Below are 25419 nucleotides of genomic sequence, written 5' to 3' on the forward strand. Positions count from 1 at the left end.
TGGGGGGGGGACATCGATCCTGTCCTGGAGATCCCGCAGCCAAAAATCAGGCAGAAATGGTAATCGAAAAGAAACCAGGAGCCTTCGGAGGGCTGCAAGGGGGAAGGTTTGGGGCTCGGCTGTTCACCAGGCTCAGGTTTTGGGGCACAAACCCCCCCCCCCCCCACTTTTCCCCAGGGGTGCTCCAACGGGCGAGCAGCGCTCAGCACCGGGGGGACGTCGGCCTCGCTGCCGGCCCCGGGGGGGATCTGGGTGGGCGCGAGGAGCAGCGCCCGCTGCCTTGGTTTCCACCCGAAGCCATTTCTCTGCCTCCGTGGGGAGGAAATGAAGTTCTGGGGAAGGAGCTGGTACCCCGATTACCCTAAAAACCAGAGCCTTAGGGAGCTAAGCAGTTCGTTAATTCATATATTCCCCCCCCCCCCACCAATTTTTTTTTTCACCAAAATGGTCAGAAAAAGTCAAAGCTCGGGGCTGTGCTGGGGGGTGACAGGCAGCATCCCCATGGGGATGGGAGGGATGAGGGGTGCTGCCACCGATCTTCCCCGTACCAGGGATGCTCAGCTGGAATGGGATCACGTCAGCCGACGTAAGCGAGGCGGAGGACCCCCGGGGTCGCCCCCGTGCCGCAGCCCCCCCCCGGGTCCCCGCAGCGTTCCTCCGACATCTCCCTTTTGTTTTGCTGCCAGCAGCTCCGGTTCCTAAGGAGCATCCAATGCAAATGGTGAGAAACCATGGAAACCGGCGTTAATATCATCCTCCTGCCCGCAGCTCCTGGACCGCTGGGCAGCACGGGCAGGGCCAGCTTGCAGGGGACAGGGACCCCCCCCGAGGAAGCTGTCCCGTTTTTGGGGGGATCCGGGCAATCCTGGGGGCGCCCGGGTGGCCTTGGCACCAGGCTGGGATTTACGGGAGAAAAGCTTTTTTTTTCTTTTCTTTTGATGCAAAGCAGAACTCGCTCAATCACGGCGCTCACACCCACGGGCGTTCAGGATGCTTGGAGGGGACCTGGGGACAAGGGGTGGCCGCTGCCGAGTCCTCGCCGCTCCCCCAGGCTTTCCCGAGGGTGGTGGCACCTGCTCTGGAGGAGCTTTTTGTCCCCCTCCGTCCCACCTTTGAGCCTCCAAACTCAAACTGCACATCTGGAGCTGGGGATTTATGGAAAGGTCCCTTAAAGTCTGGGGCAGGAGGGTCGGAAGGGAAGGGACGCTGCTGTCACCGATGTCCCCGCCGGTGGTTATTCTTGCCGAGGGAAATGTGCACTCCGTACCCAGCCAAGCTCTGCCAGCTCTCCCCGTTGGGTTGCTTTACCCATGGGCACAGAGATCTGGAGCCCCCGAGCTGCCCGAGCTTGGGAAGCCCCCGGCTGCTTTCATTTACAGCCCCCCCAGGCTGCGAGGACTGAGCTCGCTTGCTGGAGGAGCAGGAAAAAAGCCAGAGCGGTTTGGGGACAAAACCGAGCAATGTTGACACAGCAATACCAGAAGAACTGGAAGTTTATTAAAGATTTAAAAAACCAGAAGCAGTACATACATAAATTCTTTTTCCCTCCCCGCCCCCCCCCCCCTTTTTTTTTTTTTTATCTTCCCAGGGAAAGAGCTTGCCTTAAAACAGCACCCGGGGAGCCCCGGCTGCAGGCAGAGGTGGCACGGGATGGGGACGCCGGTGGCGGCTACACGGGGACGTCCTCGTGGACGCGCACCCGGAGCGGGCAGATGCGCAGCGCCTCGGGCAGCGCGCCCACCGGCGTGCCCCCCACGTAGAAGTAGGGGAAGACGGTGCCCCCGAATTTCTCGTGGAAGGTGTAGATGTGGGTCTTGCGGTCGGCGTCGTAGAAGGAGAGCTCCCCTTCGTCGCAGTCCAGCTCCACCCGGATCCGCACCAGGTCGCCCAGCGCCGCCTCCGAGCGAGCCGCGTTGGACGCCCGGCACGTCTCGCCGTCCGCCCCGGGCAGGCGGTAGATGTACCAGAAACCAGAGCGGGCATCGTGGTGGAAGGTCCAGTGGGTTCCCCCCCTCGGCCGGGCCACCCCCACCCGCCAGTTCGTGATGCCCCCCAGGTCCACCTCCCAGGTGTGGAAGCCGGCGGAGAAGCCGCGGGAGCCCAGGATGCAGGGGGCCGAGGTGAAGCGCTCGGGGTTCTCCACCAGCAGCTTGTAGCCCCCGTTGGTGACGCTGGTGAGGTCCTCGGACACCGAGAGCCAGCCCGCAGCGGAGTTGGGGTCGAAGCTGAAGGGGACTGCGGTGGGGACAAGTGTTAGGAGAGCTGATCCTGGCTTGTCGCGGGGATGAACTTTACGGGGGGGCACAGCCCTGCAAGCCCCCGTCTACCCATCCGTTCCTTTCTGGGGACAACCAAAAGCACAAGCCCGCCCCTGCCAGGAGGGATGCACCTTCTGGGGCTTCCTTTTTGGGGTGTAAGTGCCCCAGAGCACCCTTTTGCTCTCCAACCCCCATCTCCCCAGCCCCATCAGAGGCAGGCACAACCGACCCAGCACCCATCGCCCCCGGGCTGCCCCGTGCAAAGGCTGCTCTCGCCCTGGGACGAGCGCCCTTTGGGAGGCACCTCCACACCCCCTGGTGCCTCACCTACGGTGATGATGTCCAGCATCTTCTTCCACACGTTGTACTGCAGCGAGCCCAGGTACTTGGCGGCGTCGATGAGCATCCCTGAGGGCACGGCCTCCGGCTCCTCGGCCGTGCAGGCGATCCTAGGGCAGGATGGAGTCGGGTCGGGGTGGAGGCAGGGGCTGGGCTGGGTCTCCTGCCCCCCTGGGTTTCCGCAGGGGCCTCCCTACCAGCACCCTGTGTCTCTTCCCAGGATGGTTTCCCCAGCAGGGCTCAGTGCATGAGCAGAGCATGGGAAGGTCCTGCCCCAGCCCCGGGGCCCCCACTTTGCTCTCATCCCAGGAACGGGGTTGCAAATCTCACTGGGAAGGTCCCAGCACCAAAATCCCACCGATGCCCCTCTCCCGCTATTGGGGTTTTAATGCTTCACCCCCAAACCTTCAAGGCTGCTTCATTTCTGAGGGCTTTCTCCCTGCCTGAGGCACCCACGGGGGCCCCCAGCACCTTGTCCCGCTGGAGCACGCTGCCCTGAGCGGCCACAGCGGGAGGGGACGTGCGGGCACAGGACCCTGCGTGGGGCAGAGACCTCGCTTTGTGCCTTGGGCAGGGATACGGGGGACACAGCCGGGGCCAGGACTCACCTGCGCTTGCGGTTCTTGTGGGTCTGAAAGAGAAGGAGACACCGAGCGTCAAACCTCTGCTCGTACGGGGTCCCGGGGGCTTACAAATGCCCCAAGGATCGCACAACGCCGCTGTGCCCTTGCTTGGTGGAGCCACGGGGACCCCAGGGCACGGGCAGCACCCCGGCGGGGCTTTACCATGAGGAAGGTGTAGTCGTCCTCCTTGAGGTCGGCCTGGAGCTGGCGGGCCTCGTTGAGCAGAGCCCGGCTCTCGTCCGACAGCCGCTTCATCTTGCCCTCGATGAGGCCGTGCTTGTGCCGCGTCTCCTCCTGCAGCTGGGACAGCAGCGCCTTCTGCTCGTCCCACAGGAACTCGTGCAGCTTCTCAAACTCCCTCTTGATCTGCTCCTCCAGCCGCACGGCTTCCACCTGCCCGGAGTGGGGACGTCACGGCTTCCCCTCGGGAGCCCCCGCGTGCTCAGCACCCCCGGGCCCCTCTCCATCCTCCCCAAAATGCTCGGCCAGCTCTGGCACTCGCCAAGCTCTCGCTGGGAGCTGCCCTCCCCAAATAAATGCCCCCGCTGCCAAGGCGGGCACCACCCCAAGCCACATCCGAGTCCTTCCTCCCGGCATCACCCTCCTCAGCGAGGGATGGAGCAGCCCAGGATGGGCGCAGCCTCCACCAGAGCCGGCTGCGTTCCTGCCTGGGGCGTGGGTACACACATGTGCATGCGTGTGGAGGGGCCGGGCTCGTTGTCACCCTGCCCGGGGGGACCGTGTGGCTGCCCCCACCCCAGTGCCAGCCTCGCACCTGGTTGTGTTTGGAGATGGACTCGTAGGAGCGGTGCACAGCCCCGAAATCCTTCACCTTGTCCCGCAGGGAGGTCTCCATGTTCTTCAGCTTGGCCTGCGGGGGGGAGACGCCTTCAGGACCCTCGCGAGCCTACGCCCCGGGTTTCAAATGCGGAAAGACAAGAGCCCCAACCCCAGCAGGACGCGGTTAAGCAGGATCCTTGCTCAGTCCAGCCCTTCCCCTCCTGCAGCTGAAGTCTGCCAGCGCTGCCCACCCGCACCTCGGGGCTGCGCACCAGCGAGGCAGAGGACGTTTGCTCCATGGCAAGTCCTCCACCCTGTTTTTTTTTCAAGCCCTTTTTTTTTTTTAAAAAAAAAAAATCACACTGTCAAATCCCGGCCTTCCCCTGTGCCTATCACACCGTGGGCAGCCCGCCAAGCCGGCTCCGTGCGGAACAGCCTCCCCGCGACATTTGAAATCTGGCGTGCTCCCCGCGGGCTGAGTCACGGCAGCGGCGGGTCCTGGCACGGTGCCTGGCCCCAGCCCCGTCTCCTCCTCCTCCTCCTCCGCAGCCCGTGTGGCTCCACAGGGCTGGGCTCGGGGCTGCCTCTCCCGCGTCCCCCCGGCTGCTGGGTTGTGCAAACCCCTCTCCAAAAACCAGCGCTCCCAGCCCCGAGGCGCCGCTGCAATAACCGGCACGGCCGGATCCGGCTCGGCCCGGCGAGCCCAGAAAAACGCGGGCAGCGGGCAGCTCTCCAAACCCCTCCCAAGCCCTCGGAGCGGCGCCCCGCTCCCCTTCACCGCAGGCTTTTGGGGCGAAGCGCTGCGCCCTCGGGGACGGGGTGGCGCTGGGTGGTGACGAAGCCAGGCAGAGCGTCGGCAGCGGTGCCGCGGGGGCAGGAGCGGCGCTGGGGACCCACCCTTGCAGCGCGGTGGCTTCACCCCGGCGGGCGCGAGCGTACGTGCCGGGGTGCGCAGGGGCTGCAGCCCTCCAGATGTCGGGGGGCTCCCCGTGCACCCGATCCCCCCTCTTCCCCAGAACATCTCGCGCTCACCCTGAAATCCGCAGCCGTCTCCTGCACCGGCCGCATCTTGTGCCCTTCGTGCTGCTTGGAGCTCTGGCAGACGAAGCACGCCAGCTCCTTGTCGTCCAGGCAGAAGAGCTTGGCTTCCTCGTGGTGCACGGTGCAGAGGGCGGCCGGCTGGCCCCGCCGCTGCCCTTCCTCCTTGAGGATCATCTCCACCAGGTTGTTGAGCGTGTGGTTGACGCGGAGGTCGTCGAGCGAGGAGGCTTCCTTGCAGACGGGGCACACGTGGTGCCGGTGCTCCCAGGAGCGGCTCACGCAGCCCTTGCAGAAGTTGTGGCCGCAGCAGAGCGTCACGGCCTCTCGGAAGGGCTCGTAGCAGATGGGGCACAGCAGCTCCTCCTTGAAGGTGGCCGTGGAGGACGAGGCCATGGCCACCGAGCTGGAGGGCGGGGGGCTGGCTCCTTTCTCCGTGGTGCTGGGGACAGGGGGGAAGGAGGCTTGGAAGGTGGCCAGAGCAGGGCTTCCGAGAGCCCCGACTGGAAAAACAGCCCCGTTCCTGATGCAATCGGCTTCCTGCCTCTGACTCACCCCCTCCAGCTCCCTCCCCGACCGGGCACCGGGCTGAGTGACACCGCTCCGGGCCACTGCCGGCAGCCCCGGGCGGGCTCCGGGATGCTGCGGGGCAGGGGCCACCGGCGGTCTCATCCTGCGCGGGGCTCGCCCCGGTCCCGTGCCGGTGCTCGCAGCCCCAGCCCCGGTGCAGCCCCAGCGCCCGACTCCGGTAAAAGCACCGCAATCCCCCCCCCCTTATCCCCGGAGAGCCCCCCCCCAGTCCCGTGGTGGCGTGCTCGGATCCCGGTGCTTTTTCCCCGGGTCCGGATGCTCGCCCCCGGTTCAGCCCCGGTGGCCGCTTCCCTTGTCCCGGTGCAGCGCCGGTGCAAGCCCCGGTGCCCGGTTCCTCGCCCCCGGTGCCCGGTTCGTTGCCCCCGGTGCCCGGTTCCTCGCCCCCGGTGCCCGGTCCCCAGCCCCAGGCGTCCTGTCCCGTCCCCCCGGTGCCACCCCGGGCTCTGTTTCCTTACCCCAGGTGCCCCCCACCGGTGCCCGGACCCCCCACTCCGGTGCCCGGAACCCCACCCCGGTGCCCGGACCCTCCGGTACCCGGTGCCCCGTACCTTGCGGGGGGAGAGCGGCAGCGTTTGCAGCGTCCCCTCCGCCGTGCGGGGCGGTGCAGGGGCCGTGCGGGGGCAGGCAGCATCCCGGAGCCGGGGCTCTCACCGGGCTGGAGGCGGCGGGGGAGTCCCGGGAGGCGGAACGGGGCGGGAGGAGGCAGGGCTGCGGGGAGGGCTCTCGGCAACCGGCCCGGCCCCCTCCGGGCTTGCTGCCGCCCTGCTGCTGCCCCCGGGGCATCCTCATGGGGAGCGGGGCTTGTCCCGGGGCTTGTGTCCCCGGCCCCATAAGGACGCCAGCCCCATGGGGACAGCAGCCCCATGGGGACACCAGCAGCCCTGGCGGGTCCCCCGAGGGGAGCAGGAGGAGGGTGAAAACTATTTTCAAGGGCACAGAGAGTGAGCAAAGAAGGGTGTTGTGCTGCCCTGGTATGCATGTGCAGTGGGAAAGTGCTGGTGTTGTGCAGGGGTGTCAAGGCTAAAGATAAAGCCGGCCGGGACACCTGCGCTGGGAGTGAGAGGTGGCTGGGGTGAAGCACAGAGCGGGAGGGATGCGACGCAGCCTTCCTCCAGATAATTCCGCCCGTGGCACTGCTTTGGGCTGGTATTGCCCTGGAAATGTGGGATTTGGGTACAGAGCTGGGACTAACAAGGGAAAAATTAAGTGAGGGTGGGTTGTTTGGGGGGAGGCTGCGAGGGACAGACCCTACGGCCCTTGGGAAGCTCTGGCAGGGATTTTTCAGCAGCACAAAAACCTCCCCAGGGAGGTGCAGGAGCTGGCAGCGGGACTCCGGCCAAGGACAATGCCGAGAGACCACAAGGTGGAAGGACTGGAAGGGGCCAGGGAGCAGGGTCCGGGCTCAGGCACGCTGGAGGGGTCCCGCAGCTGTGCTGCCCCGGCTCCCATCGCAGGAAATTATGGGCTGGGACGGTGATGCAGCCCTGCTGCCCCCCTCCCAGCACGTTCAGAGGTGAGAGGAGCGCTTGGAAGGTGCACACACACACACGCCTGGCCCAGGTGTGGGAGAGGTTTATTAGCCCTGGCTCACAGCAGCGTCAGCCTGGGGCAGAGAAGAGCCCCCGGCCCTCACCGTGCTCCCGTGGGGCAGAGCAGCTCCAGGTCCAGGCACTTCACAGGAGGGGACAGCAGCTTGCTGGTCACCTGCGGGGAAAGGGACGCGATGGTGATGGCATCCAGGTCCCTGCCTCCACGTCCTCTGCGTGGGGACAGCTGGGGACACGTCCCCGTGCTGAAAAACTGCTCTCGAGTGGGATCACACCCCGTGCCCCCCCCCCCCAGCACCGTGTCCCCAGGCTGCAGGGACACCCCGCGCTCACCCCGGAGGCGCTGTGCTGCTCCAGCATCAGGCACAGCTCCAGGTTCTGCTGCTGCAGCTCGTCCAGCTCGGCGAGCAGGCCGGCCCTCCGCGTGAGGACGTTGCTGTGCGGGGAGGACGAGAGTTAAGGCGGCCCCAAGGACAGGAGGGGAGGTGTCAGCAGGGTCCCTGTGGTCTGAGAGACCCTCGCGAAGCCCATCTGAAGGGATACAGGGGGGGTGGGCCACCTCCACCTCCCTGCTGGGTGCCCTGCACGCTGCTCCTCGTCACCCCCCCCCGGCCACCCAGGGGACATCACAGAGGTCCCCGCTGAGCCCCTGCCCGCAGGAGCAGTGTCAGCCACGCCGGCAACCCCCTCTCGCAGCAAGCCCACGGGGTCAGCCTCTCCTGGGCTCCCCACCAGCCTGCCCTGTCCCCAGGAGCACCGCCAGACACTCACTAATATTCCTCCAGTGCCGCCGCCAGCGCGTCCCACAGCTTCAGAGTTGTCTCTGGGATAACGTGCGCCAGGGCTTCCCAGTACTCCCCGTCCTTGGAGCTGTCCCGAACCTGTAGCACCTCCTTTGCTGACCTGTCCTCCTCCCTGAGGGACAGAGAACAAAGCCCCAAGGGGCGCAGCTGCTGTGGGCTCAGCCGCCTCCAGGGCAATGCAGCGTCCCCTGATCCTCCCCACGCAACCCCAAAGCCCCTTGTCCCCTTGTCCCGGTGACTGCCTGGCTCTCTCCCAGCTCTGCTGTGCCCTTAGTCCTACCTCGGCTTGTCAAAGCCCTGAACAAACGCTTTCAGGATCCTTAGGACATCATCAGCACGGACGGACGCAGACGGAAGGGAGCCCAGCGGTCTCTGAGGAGGTTTGAGCTCATCACTCTGCGCACCGGACTCACTGCTCGCTCTGTCCTCCCCCAGATCCGTGACATCTTCTCCACCGGGGCTTCCCTGGTTGGGGAAGGAAGGTCAGCAGGCTGGGCACGGTGCCCTTCTACCACCTCCTCCTCCCCAAAAGCCACCTTGAGCTTCCAACCAGCTGCAGCTTTGTCCTCCAGCATATTTAGGGAGCTCGGGCAAGAACGCCTGCGCGAGAGGCCCTGGGCAGCCGTGGCAGAAGATCCTCACAACCCCTTGGCCTCATTTTTATCGTAGGTTCTGCTTTGCACCACAGAAAACGGGTCAGGGTGTTCTCCAGCTTGGAGGTGGACTGGCATTGCCTGGCTACATGGGGACAGAACGGCTAAAACGAGGGACCTGCTTTCAACGCCTTGTCGGGATCAACCCAGCTCCACCTCCACTGCTGCCCTGGGGGGTTACGTCCCCGGGTGTGTGGCTGCAGGGCAGCCCTGGCACTGTTCACCTCCTTTTCTCCTGTCACGGGGAAACATTTCGGGGTCACCGTGATGTTCCCTGCCCCGGGGGTTCAGGTGATGTTCTGCATCCCCTTCTCCACACCCCCTTCTCTGTCGGCTCTCCCCACCGCGGTCTCTGCAGGTCCCACCTGGCTGAGAGCCGCCTCCTGGGCTTTGTGCTTCGGGAAGAAGGCCACCAGCTGGAGCAGGTCATCCTCGCTGTCGATCTCGAGGGCCTGGGGAGCAGAGGAACATGGCTAGCATCTCCGAGACGACGTGGGGGGGGGGGGGGGGGGAAACGAACTGCATTTTTCTGGGTGCCCTTCTGTTAAGGGCTGTGCAGGACCTGAGAGGGGGGTGAGGGGTAAGAAGGGGTTTGCGTGAGACAGCCAGAGGTTTCTGTGGATGGGAGTGTAAACCGGGGGAGCCTGGAGGTGTTAACTCATCAGCAGGATGGCCTCGAGCCACGAAGTACCTGGCCGCAGTGCTTCATGCCCTCCCGTGGTGCTTCTCTCCCCTCCCTGCCACAAAGTGCCCCCAGCAGCCCAGCTGGGCCTCCCTTGGGCAGCTCAGTCCCACATGGCTTCCTTTCTCCCAACACTTAGTCTGAATCCTGAAATTAGGCTGGCTCTCACCCTTTAGGACACGATTTTTCCAGTCTACATCTATTTGTCCCCCCCCAGAAATGCGCCCAGTCATTTTTTTGGGGCCATTTCTTGGGCCACTGTGTCCTGCATGCAGAGCTTTCGCACGTGGCCGGCAGCCTTCCCACAGGAAACGCATCCCTGCAGCCAACCGACAGCTCACCGAAAAGATGGAGTCGAGCCTCAGCAGGGTGCGTTCGTGCCTTCCCAGCACACGCAGAGGCCTCAGCAGCTTTCTCTCAATGAGGAAACCCTTGGGAGAAACACAAAGAGGAAGCGTAGACGCGTGGAGTGTCTCCATCCACGTCCAGAACTCAGCCCCCCTGCAGCCAGCCCGTGGTGAGGCTGCACCATCCTGCGAGTTGCAGGCTGAACGGGGAGGGCTGGCAGCAGCTGGGCAGCGTGAGGATGCTCCTCGGCAGCCTGCCCTTCCTGATCAGGGCAGGAGCTCCACCGCCACTCACCGACTCGTCGCTCACGAGCTCCAGGATCCTCTTGGCAGTCTTCTTGGAGATGTTTGGCAGAGGTGTGGCTCTCTCCCCAGCCTTTGCTGTGCTTTTTCTTCTTTCTCTGTCACTCACTTCTTCCTTCTCAGCCTTTGCTATGTTTTCTTTTCCTCCTCCACTGCCCACTTCTTCCTTCTTCTCTTTCTCTTCCTCCTCCTCTTTCTCTTTCTCCTCCTCTCCTCCACAGCCGCTCTCTGAAACACGGAACAAAGGTGAGCAAAAGTCTTTATATGCTTTGACTGCGCTCCCCAAAGCAGCACCGGACGCTGTGGGAGTCACCAGGGAAATCACAGATGTTCCCCGAGACCTGGAAAGGATCCCAAGGATGCGAGCTGGCTCTGGGGTAGCTCACTTGGAACTGGGAGCTGCTGGCTCCCCAGGCTGGCTTGGCACGAGCCAACTCAGCTGGACACATTCCGGACCCTGGCTGGGCTCACAGAGTCAGGAAGATCCCACCTTGCGATGGCAAAGACAGGAGAGGCAGAAGGGAGAGACAGAAGGGGCTCTCAGGGAGGAGGGTGAGGGTCTCCCAGTGCCACAGGGGTGACAGGGGCACCGAGGCTGTGTCCCACCTGCCAGGACCTCAGCAGCCAGCTTGGTCGCCATCCTCTTTGCCTTGTACCGCCTGAGGGGGCCGACGTTGCTGAGGAACCAGTACCGAGGCTCCTCCCAGGGCAGCCCCAGTTGCTGGGTGTGAATGACGCGATCTGCATCCAGGGCTCTCCGCATCAGCCGTTTGGCTTCCTCCTCGTTCATCAGCCAGACCTCCGTGAACTTCTCCGCGTCGCTGGCAGCGAAATGCCTGTGCAGAAAGAGAGAAAGCACCGTGGCAGCAGGCTCTGCGCCCCGAAACGAGTCGGCTTCCCTTTGTACCTCACTCTGAGGCCTCCTCAGGGGTGGGTGGCCGGGCCTCCGCACGCAGCCCACCTCATCCTCTTCTGCACCTCCTTGCACTGTCCTGTGATGCGCTCGCAGTCGGCTGCCAGGCTCTGGTGCTCCTCTCCGAACTGCTTCTCTTGGTTGTCCAGTTTTGTTCTCAGGTTATTCAGTAAGCTGTGGAGCCTGAAGGGGGACGGCAGAGCTGGGGATCCCCGGAAAGGCAAATCCAGCGTGGATGAAGGCTTTGGGACTTGGGGTTGTCTACCTACTAGGGACTCCTCGATGCCAAGGCCTGACTGACCCTGACCCAGCTGGCAGAGGTTCCCCACTGCTCGCTTATCCAAACTGCTCTGGGGATGGCCCTGCCCTGGGACGGGCTGGGACCGAGGTCACTGGCCTGTGCTAGGTGACAGTTTCCACAAAAATATAGAAATAAAAAATCCTGGGAGGTGACAGCGGGTAAGGCAGAGCCCATCTCCCAGGGGTGTTTTTGTTACCTGTTGATCTTCCTCTTCTGCTGGGCTCTGGTGATGGTGTTCTCCTCATCCTGCTTCCTTAGCACCCGAAGGTTGTACTGCAGCTTCTCCTGGTTCAGCTGATAGGCGGCTTTCGTCTGCTGGAGCTGCCTCTCCAGGTTCTGGCATTTCAGAAAACACCAAATCGAGCTGTGCCATGAGCAAAAGTCACCCTGAAGCCCGGATCTTACGAAGTCTGCATCTCCAAGGCCCATCCTCCCCCAGTTTCTCCCAGCTAACCCCTCCTGCCTGACCAGCCATGCGGCACGCTCTGCTGAGTGGTGGAGATATTGGTCGTCCACGAGCACACGCTGCAGGACCTCTTCTGGGGAAAGGAGGAGGGACTGAAGTTGTACCCAACTTACACTCCCTGGGGCACTAACGTGGGCCTCGCTCCTCAACTTAGCTGCTGGTTTTCATGGCAGTTTTAAGAACTGACTGCCTTCGAGACCTCTGCCCCCCTGCCAAGCTTCCTTGCATTAGCCAAAAGGCGCAGAGGTTGGAGGGAGGAACGCAAAGGAGCGACTGCACCAACTCCAGGCCTCGCAGAAACCAGGACAGAATAACCAACACTTCTCTTCCTGCACCGATGCGTTTCACAGAATCACAGAACAGTCTAGGTTGGAAGAGACCTCCAAGGTCACCGAGTCCAACCTCTGACCTAACACTAACAAGTCCTCCACCAAACCATATCCCTGAGCTCTACATCTGAACATCTTTTAAAGACCTCCAGGGATGGGGACTCCACCACTTCCCTGGGCAGCCCGTTCCAGTGCCTCACAACCCGTTCAGTAAAGAAGTTCTTCCTAATATCCAACCTAAACCTCCCCTGGTGCAACTTTAGCCCATTCCCCCTCGTCCTGTCACCAGGCACGTGGGAGAACAGGCCAACCCCCACCTCGCTACAGCCTCCTTTAAGGTATCTGTAGAGAGCGATAAGGTCACCCCTGAGCCTCCTCTTCTCCAAGCTAAACAGTCCCAGCTCCCTCAGCCGCTCCTTGTAAGCCTTGTTCTCCAGACCCTTCACCAGCTTCGTTGCCCTTCTCTGGACTTGCTCAAGCACCTCCATGTCCTTCTTGCAGCGAGGGGCCCAAAACTGAACACAGTACTCGAGGTGCGGCCTCACCAGAGCCGAGTACAGGGGGACAATCACTTCCCTGGCCCTGCTGGCCACGCTGTTTCTTATGCAAGCCAGGATGCTGCTGGCCTTCTTGGCCGCCTGAGCACACTGCTGGCTCATATTCAGCCGACTGTCAACCACTACTCCCAGGTCCTTCTCTGCCAGGCAGCTTTCCAACCCCTCATCTCCCAGCCTGTAGTGCTGTTTGGGGTTGTTGTGCCCCAGGTGCAGGACCCGGCACTTGGCCTTGTTGAACTTCATACCGTTGGCCTCGGCCCATCGGTGCAGCCTCTCCAGATCCTCCTGCAGAGCCTTCCTACCCTCGAGCAGATCGACACACGTACCTAACTTGGTGTCATCTGCAAACTTGCTGAGGGTGCACTCAATCCCCTCGTCCAGATCATCGATGAAGATGTTAAAGAGGACTGGCCCCAGTACCGAGCCCTGGGGGACTCCACTGGTGACCGGCCTCCCACTGGATTTGACTCCATTCCCCACAACTCTCTGGGCCCAGCCACCCAGCCAGCTCTTCACCCAACGAAGCGTGCGCCAGTCCAAGCCATGAGCAGCCAGTTTATGTGAGCACGGTGTCTCGCTGTGTGGCCTGGAGGACACGAAACAGACAGCGAGTCCTCCCCTTCACTTCACAGCTGAGGTGGAGACGTCTTCCTTGCCTTCTCAGCGCCCCATCTGCTCAACAGCTGACGGAAAGGAAAAGCTGCTTCCAGGGCTGATTGCTGCTGCTTTCAGCTGGAAGGCATCGCAGCCTATCTACGACTGCTGCTCTCTGACAGCCCTAAATGCCGTTTGGAAATAAGCTCAAGGGGACACGAGAGCATGTCATCAGGGGAAGCCCAGGCTTAGCGGGGCGTGGGCAGCGTGGCTGCGCGGATGGATGAGAGGCAGTGCTTGGGCCTTGCATAATTTAATTCATCAGATGAACACATTCCACGTGCAAGAGGACGCAAAAGTCTGATACTGAAAAATTTTCTAATAGAGTGCTTTGCTGGGGAGGCCAAGAATGATTTCTTCCATAATAGAAAGGGATTAGAATTAAGCTGCTACGTAGCCCCATATTAAAGCATCAATTACAGGCTCAGCTGTGCAGAGAGAGAATCACAGAACGGTTTGGGTTGGAAGGGACCTCAAAGCCCCCCCAGTTCCGGCCCCCTGCCATGGGCGGGATGCCCCCCACCAGATCAGGTTGCCCAGGGCCTCGTCCAGCCTGGCCTTGGACACCTCCAGGGATGGGGCACCCACAGCTCCTCTGGGCACCCTGTGCCAGGGCCTCACCGCCCTCTGAGGGCAGAATTTCCTTCACAGTCACAGCAAACTGCAGAGCAGAGGGACCCAACTCCACCAGATGCTCAGGCAGGGGGAGCCTTGCTCTCGACCCAGGGGGGCTCTGAGGGCAGGTGAAGGGTCCCAAGCTGCAGGCAAGGGGCAAGGAGGACGTTCCCACCTGGTTCAGGGCTCTCCTGGGTAGCCCTGGGTACAACAGGGAGCGTCTGGACAACCTGCAAGGCACCCAGCAGCAGTCCCACCTGCCTGGGATCAGAGCTTGCCTAAAGAGATGATGAAGGCAAATCCCAGCAGGGCCAAGGGACGTACCTTGCAGCAGCCGGAGGAGAGCCATGGCCCTGTAATTAAAATGCTGATTGCCTAATAAATAATCCAATAAAACCGAGGAATACTAATTAGCCTGAAAAACATGGTCTTCATCTTTAGCTCTTGAGTAAGCTCTTGTTTCGGAGACACCTCAGGACAGTGATAACACTTGTTAATAAGGAAAGCAGGTGTTTCCAACTCCTCTTTTCTTATTCTTGAACTGGAAAGGTAAAATCTGGGCCATAGAGAGTTACAGAAATCTTGCTCATCCTTCTGCCCCGCTGAGGGAACAACTTTACCGAGCCAGGCCCAGCAGAAGATAACCACCAAGCTTGCCATTTCTCGGCTTTCCGAGCTTGAAATCTTAAACCTGGATCTGAATGTTAACTTAGATCTTCCCTACCGGAACTCAAATCCCTAACTTTTACTTGCATCTAGCACGGACGCAGGGAAGTCATTCCCCTCCTCCATCACACAAAGCTGTGCGTGTTTGTAGACAGATCTCCCACCACAAACCTCTCCCCTTGCCTGAACAGACCCCGACGTCTGTCCTTTTATGACAGGCCATTTGTTTGCTTGCTCTGTTCAGGACTCCCTCCCCTACTCCCTAGCACGTTGCCAAACCTGGACAAGGACCTGCAGGTACAAAGCAGAGAGGAACGGTTACTTCCCTGCCTCATACAAAACTCTCTTGAAATTGCAGCTGGAGGTAACAAGTGCATTTTTACAACAGCACCATGCTAACCTTGACCTCCAGCGTGCTGCTGCCTCCCTCCCCAAGTGGCTCAGCGCTGGTTTTGGACCTTACACCCTCCGGATTATCAAATAAAGATGAAGATGAAGAAGGCAGGGTCAGGACTGTCCCTTTGGACTTGCCCTTTCGGGCTGACAGGGAGCTCGTGACAGCAATGCTTCTGTGCTTGTGCAAAACCTTCCAGGCATGGTCCCTAGCCTGCGTGTCCCTGGGCTTCCCAGGAGAACATCACGAGGGATAAACAACGAGCCTTACTAAAGTAAAGGTAACTTGTCCCGTTTCAGCCTGGGAAACTGCAAGCAGGTAAGGTGTGAGCTGTGGCTGGGTCCTTGGCTGAGCTGAGGAGGCAAAAAAATGGTGGGGAAAGCCAAATCTCGCAGCCCAGGGCAAACACTGCTGTGCTAAACATCACAGCCTAGGGAAACACTGGGGCTGCAGGCCAGCAGGGCTGTGGAAAGCCAGAGATGCGCTGCTTTGCTCCTCACAGACGGTTTGGTGGATTAGGAGGTGTCTGCATCTCTGGGAAGCCATGGCCCCGAGGTGTGGATGCCTAGTGCTTGCTCAGCCAGTGGTGTCTGAGGGCCGTGCTCTTCCACTGCATGCCTGGCTACCTCAGTAAGGGAAAACGCGTGATAATTCTTGTGTGATGTGGGCTTCAAGGGCACTGGAGAGATTGTGGGTCTGTGGTTAGGTACCAGAGGGAAAAGCTCATAGTTCCTAGGCCAAGGATCCTGACAAAACGGCAATTTGTTTGATCTGAAATGTTCTGGTGTCAGGACGCTCCTACTGTTTGATTCTCCTGGTAACCACCGTCCCAGAAGCAGCAAAGCTCTCTGCCTTCCCATTCATCCCCGTTCACGTGCTACAGAACTCTAAGAGCCAAGGGCGGTGTGAGTCCCACTGAGACGCGAGACAAACAGCTCCACCGCCCTGTTGGCTGAAGAGCTGATGACCAGATACCAGATGCAGCTTTCACTCCGATTAGCTGCCCCCCCAGAACCAGCGGTACAGTGAAAATCCCAGGGAGAGCTGCTCCCGTGGCACGCATCTGCCCTTTCTGTACCTGCACGTCGTTCTCCAGCTGGATCTTCATGCTGTTATACTCCTCTTCATCCTGCACCCACAGCTGATTCAGCTGTTTCTCAAACTCTTCCACCTTCCTCATGCGGGCGTGCAGGTATTCCAGCTGAGGGCAAAGGGAGAACACCACAAATTAATGCTGACAGCTTCCTCCCTGCATCACAGCTCCCTCAGCCAGCGCAAAGCAAGGTCACGCAGGGATAAATCCCCAGCAGAGCAGTCTGAAAAACTGCCCCTCCGTCCGAGGGAGCCAGATGCCTCCACACACACTTGTCTTTCACTGGTCCTGGTGACCTTTACGTACCTCATGGGGACGTTACCTCTTTCGTGTTGTGGGCCTGGATGGCCTCCTCCCACTGCTTCCTGTTGCTGTCCAGCAGCTCTCGCCGTTCGAGCTCAAAAGCTTTCTGTAAAGGAGACAGAGCCCTTCACCATCAGGTGGTGAGCATCTTCAGAGCATCTTCACCATCACCTCGTGCTAGTTCACATCAGGAGAGGATCCGGTGCTGCACACACTGGCCTGATGTCTCCTCTCACAGGCAAGGACCTGACACTGCAGCCCCACCGGGACTGGTAACAGGCACCCGGAGCCCAGAGGGATGCCCGTGGTGCCGGGTAGCCCTGAGAATTCACTGGAAATCTGTGGAAATTTAACTCCATCCCAGCCAGACCCAGTCCAAAATCGCTGCCTGCAGATTAGGAGCGGAGCTTGGTCTGACAACCACTTGATTTTACCTAACGAGACATGAAATGAGGGGAGATGCCCTTGCTCGTTAGCAAATACAAACCTGATCTGTGCAGTGGGACCTCCTGTGCTCTGCCAAAGGTAAGGCTAAACGACCCCAAGGCTCCTTCTGGGCTTTCAGGGAGATGGATAACCAGCCAGCAGGCAGCTACAGCTTCTGCATGCTCCCAGGTTGCCATAGATGAGGCCTTTTTGCCATAGATATGGAGAAGGGAGCGACTGCAGGCTTTCTCACTGGAGCCTCCCCCCACCAAACGAGCCGTACCTCGATGTGATGGAGCTTGTGGCGGTAAGTTTTCAGCACGACCCTGATCTGTTCCTCCATTCTCTCCAGAAGCAGGTGGATGTCGTCTGACTGCTTCTTCACGGCCTGCACGTATTGCACGTCTTTGTTTTTCAGCTCCTGGAGGAGGGTAGGAGACGCTGAAATCAGAGAGATTTATTTTTCTAGGATCCCTCAAGGGCTAACAGAATGTAAGACCCAGCTGCTGCTTGTTCCAAAGAGGAAGAGGTGACAAGGGCAAAGGGCTAGAGACCCCAGGGATGGGCAGGAGGGAAGGTGGGAGGAAAGACAGATCGCCGCTCCCACGGTCCCCCCGCTACCTGCTGCAGTTCACCAATGAGCTTGTTCTTCTCCTCCAGCAGCAGCGCGCACTGCTGCTGCTGTTGGTTCAGCAGCTGCCACAGCTCCTGCGGGATCGTCATTTCCTCAGCCAAGGCCCACTTGGAGGTGATCTTCTCAAACTCGGAGGCGCTGGACTTGGCTTCATTCTCCAGCCTTTTCACCCTGCAGGCAGCGGGGAGCACAAGGCAAACCGGGAGCTGGGGCAGGGCAGCAAGTTATTCGGCTGCTCCAGACGCGGTTCAGTGGCCCCCCACCACATACGAAGCCACAGGAGCACTCCCTCGAGACTGAAAAGCGTCCTCCAGGTGTCAGCGGAGCAGCAGCTTTCCTGCAACCCCAGCCACGCAGCCCAGCCCAACGCTCCACACCCTCGAAGCAAAGCTGCCAGAGCCGCCAGATCTAAGCCTGCTTAGTCCTTCAGGTAATTCGTTTGGCTCCGAGCCCCTGGAGCATCAGAGGGTTCCAAAAAGGAAAGGAATTTAAGGTACGCTGGATGCAGAAATGCCTGTCTGAGGAGAAGGTCCTTCAGGCATCCGCAGGCACTGCTTGGTCGTGCAGCTGGACTGGGCTTCTCCCATGCACAGCCCACCCTTGCCACCCCAAAACCTCCTCTGTGGGCACAGCTCCTGGTTCCTTCAAGATTCCCACAGGGAAACCATCTGGAAAAGGGAGGGAGCTCTTGCTACAGCCAGGTTCCAATAAACTGTTCCCACAGTGCCCTCCAAAGGCAGCTGGGAGCACGGACTTGGCGTTTCCCAGCTGATCTCGGAGTCCTGCAGGCAGGGCTGAAGGAGAGTCCCTCGGAGACTGCCCAGCTCCTCTGGTGGAGCAGCACAGGTTTGCCTGGGAAGCCACCCAGAGGGGATCGGAGAATAACCGAGGCTGGAAAAGTCTCAGGAAACCATCGGCTCCTGGTCACCATGGGATCAACTCGAATGTCAGGTGGTGCAGGGCCTCGTCCAGACAAAGGCTGAGGATCTCCAAGGAGGAAGATCCCTGCAACATCAGGGGCCCCCGACCCCACGTCTGACCACTCTCACTGTGAAAACATCAATATCCAATTTCTGGGACTAGCACAGCCTCACGTTTCTCCCACTCCTCACACACCAGAGCCCAGTGCGGCTGTCCCAGCACATTCTCGTGCCTACAGATGCAGGGCAACCGCTGGAAAGAGGCCGCTTACTGAGCCACCTCAGCACAAGGTGGCACGTTCCCCACCACGGTGCCACCTCCAGGCTCAGGACGGCCAGAAATGAGGGCAGCTGTGTCTGTGCTTCTCAAGCAAGGAGACCCCAGGTACGTGGCACAGCATAACCATCCTGTGAGGTGCTCCGAGAGCTGCACAAACATCTGGACTGCTCCTTCCCAGCGGCGCAGACCCATGGCACAACCTCTTACCTCTCCCGCTTCAGCTCTGCCTCTTCTGCCCTCCTCTGCGCTTCCCTCGAGTCAGCGGCCACCTGGATGTTTGTCACCATCTGCGTGCCTTCCAAGAGCAGCTTGGCCAGCCTCTGTGAAGGAGGGGGTGTACACATCACACCCTGAGAGCTGAGCTCTGGAAGGAGGGACACGCAGGGCTTGCCCCAGGCATCACCTCCCACCCGCTCACGAGGAGTTTCTGCCACTGCATCATTTCATGTCAAGAATGCTGTGACACTGGGAACTGCACAAAGCTAGAAGGGTAAAACCAAATGCCTACAGGTCAGGGACGTGAGAGGACCTTCCCGTCCTATTGCCACACCTGCTGGCTCTCCTCCACCTCCCTGTGGCTCCTTCTCTCCTCTTCCTCCTCCTCAGCCTCCTCCTTTGGCTCCTCATCTTCTCCAAGGGCTTGCCTGAGCAGAACAGAGGAGAAGACAGAACATTTTGCACCACCCTCTCTTCCTAACGTTCAGAGATCACCTTGCAAAGCTTGCGGCTCCACCACAAGGAGCTGTCCGCACCCATGTGGGGGTTGTCACTGACCCCATTCCAGTCCCCTGGGATCTCACCTGAAGGAAAGGCTCTGAGAAGAGGAAGGGGAAAATGAGCCTGTTTGGGTGGAAGCGGACATTACTGTTAGGGTTTGGCCCCATCGTTTGGCAATGGGGTGCCCAAGCACCCTGTGGTTCTCTCTGTTTGGGGAGGAGATGTTGGGTACTGCCCAGGACTCAGTCAGAGTAGCATTGGCTCAAGGGGATGGCATTGCTGAGGCCTGGTCCAAAACTGCTTGGCAGGGAGGAAGGGATAATGCCTTGGTGCACTCCCAGCCCAGGGAGGTCCCCAAGTCCAGGCTGAGGGATGATGAGGTCCCTGGCCCAGCCCTAGGTCAGGGGAGGGTGGCAGGGTACTGCCACATGCTGCCCTGATCCCACCCAGCCTGGAGGGGCAGCTAAGGCTTGCAGGTTCAGTCCTTGGATCAGTCCTGGTTTGAGGAAAGGTGTGCTCCATCGCTGGCGAGTCCCATTTTAAGGCACAACTGGGGCCTGATCCAGGAAGCCACTGGTGTGGTGCTGATTTTATCCAGGCTGCAGACGGTCTGTGGCAGCACCTTGTCCTGGGGCAGGGGGACTCACTGCCCCAGGGCTGGGCTGCGGACAGGATAGGGTCAAGTGCTTGGGGACAGGTAGTAATAAGGTCAGTAAGTAAGGTAAGGGTAATAATAAGGAATAAGGTAATAAGACTGACCTGAGCCTGGCCCGCAGGGTGCACTGACCTTCTCTGGATCCAGGCTGAAGCTGTCCTAACCCTAACCCAGCGCTGCTTTGCAGCCAGGGCTCATTCCTTGACCCTGTGCCAACTGGCAGGGAGCAGGGATTCAGGGCAGTCCCTGACCCAGAACCAGCTGGGGGAGAGGTCCTGGACCCAGTGAAGGCTGTCATGGGCATGCTAGGTCCTTGCCCCCTGCCAGCTCATGGTCGGGGTGCTCAGACCCACTGCCCGTGTGGGGTAGGGGATGTTTCGAGACATGGGCCCTGAGCTTGTGGGAGACCACAGAATCATCTAGGTTGAAAGAGACCTCCCAGATCACCTAGTCCAAACACTACCAAGCCCTCCACTAAGCCATATCCCTGAGCTCTACATCTAAACGTCTTTTAAAGACCTCCAGGGATGGTGACTCGACCACTTCCCAGCCCATTCCAACGCCTCACAACCCTTCAGGACAGGCTATTAGCTCAGGCTGAATTGGTTCGGGGGTGCTAGCTCAGGGATGAGGAAGCCATCCACGACCAGACGCTGGATTTTGGGGAGAAGCCACTGGAATTGGCGCTGTTTTGGGGCGCTGCTCGGCTGGGAGCCGGGCCTGGCCCAGTCAGGCCTGCGGGAAGGCCCCGGGGCGCCCCCCGTTCCTCACCGGCGCTTGGCATCGAGGCGGGCGGCGATGCGGCGGCGGCGAGCGGCGATGCGCTCCTCGGGGCCGGGATCGGGATCGGGGTCGGTGTCGTGAGGGGCCGGGACCTGGACCGGGGCCGGGGCCGAGGCCGGGGCCTGGCCCCGCGGAGCCGCCTCCGCGCCCGCCCTGCGCCTCATGCCGCGCCCGTCGCTAGGCAACGCGGCCGCGGCGCATGCGCGGTGCGAAGGGATCGGGGGGGGCCACGGCGGGCCGGGGGGGGGGGTGGTGAGGTGAGGAGGGAGGTGGAGTCCAATTAATGATTTCTAAATAAAGCAGTCGTGGTTATTAAAGGCAGGAACGGGGGCTCGCTCAATGGCATTAGCATTGCTGTTGCTGAGTGTCTTTGCTTACTGCCGTGCAAATTAACCGAAACAAGGAGTCCTCGGGGCCCCTCCCAGAGGACGTTTCCTGACAAAAATGGGGAACTTGTCTCAAAAAAAAAAAGCAGCTGGGACCGACCCTGGGGTTTGCACAGGAGCCAAGGAGCAGCTGAGTTGTACAGAGGCAGGGGGTCAGCTAGTGGTGATGAAGAGGAGTTATCGGCCTTCATCCCCACCATCCCCCCCCCCGATGGCCACCACCAGAAGGCACTGCGCAGGCGCAGACGGGAGGAGTTTATGGAAACGACTTCTTGGAGCTAATTTTAACACAAGGTGGGGATAGGTTATGAATATGTATAGGCGTATTGGGAAACTTCATGCAGAGGTAACTCTTTACTGCATATAACCGAAGCAAGTTGCCGCGTTAGGGCACGTGTCTTTGGGACCTATCCCGCACAGGCCTGGCACCGAAATAAACCACACACCTACTTTATAACAAATTTGCTTTGAGTTGTAGAGTTCTTCCACGAATCGATCTGCTCCAGGCATCCCCTACCACCAATATCACCACCAAACCATGTCCCCAAGCACCACGTCCAACCTCTCCTGGAACGTCCCCAGATGAGGTCCGTCCGCCCCACGTCCACCATGAGAGCTCAAAACCGAAACGATAAGGGAAGGGCAGGGGGTGACGACGTGCCAAGAGCTTTGACCAGGATGGGTCTTTGGCTTGCCCTCGTCAGTCCCTGACCTGGATGTAGGGAGAGCTGGCAATAAAAGTCACCCTGTGAGAAACAAAGCTGTGTTTTTGCAATAGAAGGTGGTTTTGCAGTGGGAAATTCCACTAACCTTGCATATTCAAGAGTTATTGTGTGGCATAGCAGTGGGGAGTGTGTTAAGCAGATGAGGGGAAGGTCCCGCTGTCCCAAAATAAGGGGGATAGCAAAGAAAAACAGGATGAGCAGTACGAAATTAACAGTTGGTCAAAAAAAATGTATATCTATGGTATAGAAGTGCATCACGTACGTTGTGAACCTGCAGTGCTCAGCCAGTGAGGAAACGGGAGAAATGAGGTGTCGGGTAATAGGGAATACAAGGTCATGAAAAACTTTTACTGCTGGTTCCTCCTTGCAGGACACCCGGCATTGGAATCGTGAATAAAAGAGCCTCACAGAAGATCCTGTCTGAGAAAATTATTGAGATTTTTCTTATAACTCCAACAGCAAGTGAGTGTGGACAGGAGTTTTATTTGAGAATCCCCTGACTGGAGTTTTCCTGAGCTGCTCCTTCCCCTCCTGTTTCAAGCTCCCCCATTCTCATCTGCCTGGCAGTGGCTGTGCCCACCCTGGGGCAGCTCCCTTCCCTTCTCAGAGGGGCTTACTCCTGAACACCCTCGGCCACCAGACCCTTGACACAAGAACCCAGTACACTCAGATTTGTCCCTGCTGTCCCTGCATGGGGACTGGGTGCAGCTCGGGGGCCATTCCACCCATTGTGTGTCAGTGGGATGGAACTGTGGCATCACACCCATGGCCAGTTTCAGTGGGCTTCAGGTGGCTCAGTGTCACTTTGCCGTTGTGGCAGTGAGCCAGAGGCAGAGCGAGAGGCCAAATTAGTGGCATAGGAGTGTGGCAGTGGAGCTGGGAGAAGGAGCAAGGAGGCGGGTAGGAGCAGGCGGCATGGCTGTGGTCCCAGCCTCCCCTCCCCTTGGAGTCTCGCTGGGTTTGTCAGCCTCCCCGGGGCTCCTTCCAGCCCTGGGTGTGCGGGTTGATGCTGCCAAACGTGGGACTGGGCAGGGTGAACATAGCTGGGGAGGATGGGGCCAGCATCATGGAGAGTTGGGATGAGAGCGTGAGGAGCCCGACCGCTAACCTCGGGCTGTGTTTTGGATGGCTCTGTTACACAGGACTGGGACTGAGCACAGGTCATCGACTATCCGCGAGGTGCGGTCCCTGTGGCCTGATGGGGGTGCTTGGAGAGCTGGCCTTCTGGTTCTTCATTGTCCAGCTGCAGGCTCTGATGAAGGTGCTTGGCTTCCACTCCATCTGGGGCCAAACCGTTTCGGCAGCCGTCGTGGTTGCCAGGTCTGTGAGGATGGAATCACTGGAGGTAAAGAAGCACCGATGCCCAGGCCCACAGCCCTCCTCCAGCACTAAGAGCTGCTCCTGGGCTCCTCAAGGCATCTGCCCCCAGGGCCAGGGGATGGATCCTGGTGGAGGGGAAACGTGCCTGGCTAAGCGGTGCTTTCTGTGCACTCACAGGGGACTGCTAAGAGGAGAAGCACTGCTATGAGGAACAGGAGGATCCGGCAAAGAGCCCTGAGGAGGCTCATGAAGAAGCACGCACGCAGTGGCAGATGCAGAGGGAGGTGGGTGTCATGGAAGGTGGCACGGCTGATGGAGGGCCAGGGTCGAGCGAAGCAATGCCCAGGAGCTGCCCACTGCTCTCACACAGCGCAGCCCCTTTGCTCAGAGCCCCCTCGTTGGATGACCCAAACCGTCTCTGTGCCCAGCCTGGGCCTCTGCAAGGTCTCCCTGACCGGGGTTTCCAGCTGAAGGGGGCCCAAAGGGAGCCCTGCAGTCCCTCACCATCTCCTTTCTTTCTCCCTCCCAGCTTGAGAGTGAAGTGGCTGCATGCTGGGCAGCCCCGGCGGTACTGGCTGCGGTCAGTGAGGAGAAGGGGCTGCATCTTCTGCCACCAGCAGCAGCCCCCCTTGGTGCCAACGGTGGCTGTCGCCATGCCCGCAGGAGTGCCGGGTGAGGTGCTGATCAGCTCTCATCCACTGTCACCTGCACCTCACCAGGTGAAACGATTCCGCTTGTGTAAATAGTAATATTGTAAATAAACGGGGATGGTTCTGGAACATGGCCAGGAGTTTTATTTGAGAAACCCTTGATGCGATTTGTCCTGAGCTGCTCCCTCTCCTTTCCCTCCCGTTTCACGCTCCCCCATTCTCCTCCCCGCAGGCACACAAACTCCCCAGTGGGGTGTGCAGGGGCCTGTCCGGGATCCCTGGTACAGTGCAGAGGACAAGGGACACCGGAGGTGCCCTGGAGTGGTGACACCGATTGTCATGGAGTGGTGAAACCGAGACTTTATTGATAGAGTACAACCACATCGTAGTAAAAGTGTCCTTGAGAGTCATTCCCAAAGTAAATGAGGGTCTTGCACACTGGAAGCTGAGCTTGGTGGGTCTTCAACAGCTGAGCATGGCAGAGAGCTTAGAAGAGAGCCCTTCCCTCCCTCCTTCCCCAGTATACACAGACAGAAATGCCCCAGCCCCAGTGCATCTGGGTGAGCACAAACCAAAGCTGTAAGAGAGACGGGCAGGGGGAGTTCACGTGGTGACAGAGGCTGTGGCTCCCTGTGAGCCCCAGGGGTGTCCAGCCAGCACCCGTGCTGGGTTGGTGGCCCTGGGAAGATGCTTGTGCTGCTGGATGCTTCCCTGCCTCTGTAGGGGTGAGTTTTGGATGGGGCTCTCCCCAGCTTCTGGGTCACAGTGACGTGGTGCTGGGAATAAACCACAGCTCGGCTCCAGGTGCTGGTACCGCAGGTTGTGGGGCTGAAATGCCCTGTGGGGCACAAGGACAAGAGGGGACGGGGGCAGGCGGGACCAAGCAATGAGGTCTCAGCCTCTACCCCCTGGCTTAGATGTTAGCCATCTTCTCTCCTGCTATCAGAGCATCATCTTCCAAAACCACCTCATCGGTGGTCCAGACAACAACCCCCAGCTCCAAGCTGGGTGGCTGGGCTAGGCACACACGGAGGTCACGCAGCCAGAGACGGAGATGGAGAGGCAGAGCCAGCACAGAGGACAGCAGTGCTGGCTTTTCAGGCAGCAGAGAGGGGCTGGTAGGAGCCAGCCCCAGAGGAGGAGCAGCTCCAGCAGCACCCACAGCCAGCAGAGCCCCTCCAGCCCCAGCCCCAGCCGTGCTGCCTGTCCTCCCCTCATGCAGGACAAGATGGCTGCCAAGGTGGCCATGGCACCTCACAAAATGGCTGCCCTGCTTTCCAGAAGATGGCCTCTGGTCAGGATGCTCTCAGAGCCCTATTCCATGGCAGGACGATGTCTGGGACCCCTCACCGTGTGAGGTCCCATGTCTCCCCTGCCCCATGGGCACAGCCGCCCTCCCCGATGGCCCTGGAGCGGCTGCAGGGAGCTGGGCTGGAGCCCAGGGCCTCCTGGGGCAGGATGGAGGACAGAGTGCGGAGGAGCACTGGGAGCAAGTGGGGACAGCTGGGGACACCAGAGAGCTCGGCATCCAGTGGCACCAAGGGAGGGGACCAGTGGCTGCCACCTGCTCAGCCACTGAAGATCTCCACGCTGTGACGATGGAGACACTAACTGCTGCCTTGCAAGTCACCAACAACATGAGAGCAACATGAGAGCTCGGCAGAGAAC

At 60.1% G+C, this 25419-nt stretch overlaps 2 protein-coding genes across 3 annotated transcripts; both read right to left on the bottom strand.

Annotated features, from left to right (window-relative positions):
- Window positions 1-1640: 1640 nt before the first annotated feature.
- TRIM35 (tripartite motif containing 35) lies at window positions 1641-6437 on the bottom strand. Of its 2 annotated transcripts, none has more exons than XM_035322640.1 (7): window positions 6178-6437; window positions 5033-5480; window positions 3996-4127; window positions 3383-3613; window positions 3206-3228; window positions 2586-2707; window positions 1641-2235 (listed from the first exon to the last, which is right to left on the bottom strand). In XM_035322640.1, the coding sequence occupies exons 1-7, from the start codon at window positions 6258-6260 to the stop codon at window positions 1670-1672; spliced, it is 1605 nt and encodes a 534-aa protein (XP_035178531.1). In that variant the 5' UTR covers window positions 6261-6437; the 3' UTR covers window positions 1641-1669. The 2 variants fall into 2 exon arrangements, with proteins under 2 accessions (XP_035178531.1, XP_035178532.1); XM_035322641.1 differs by having other exon boundaries at window positions 3996-4091; window positions 6178-6434.
- An 821-nt stretch (window positions 6438-7258) lies between these two features.
- On the bottom strand, window positions 7259-20843 carry DRC1 (dynein regulatory complex subunit 1). The gene is made up of 17 exons (XM_035322043.1): window positions 20659-20843; window positions 19066-19159; window positions 18723-18835; window positions 17303-17486; window positions 16965-17102; window positions 16275-16361; window positions 15938-16060; window positions 11375-11514; window positions 10926-11060; window positions 10571-10800; window positions 9957-10192; window positions 9656-9745; window positions 8998-9084; window positions 8260-8444; window positions 7948-8091; window positions 7510-7612; window positions 7259-7333 (listed from the first exon to the last, which is right to left on the bottom strand). Exons 1-17 carry the CDS (start codon window positions 20832-20834, stop codon window positions 7259-7261), a joined length of 2340 nt encoding a protein of 779 aa, XP_035177934.1. The 5' UTR covers window positions 20835-20843.
- Window positions 20844-25419: the final 4576 nt, after the last annotated feature.

Source organism: Oxyura jamaicensis, chromosome 3 (genome assembly GCF_011077185.1).
Source record: "Oxyura jamaicensis isolate SHBP4307 breed ruddy duck chromosome 3, BPBGC_Ojam_1.0, whole genome shotgun sequence".
In the NCBI taxonomy this organism is placed as follows: domain Eukaryota; kingdom Metazoa; phylum Chordata; class Aves; order Anseriformes; family Anatidae; genus Oxyura; species Oxyura jamaicensis.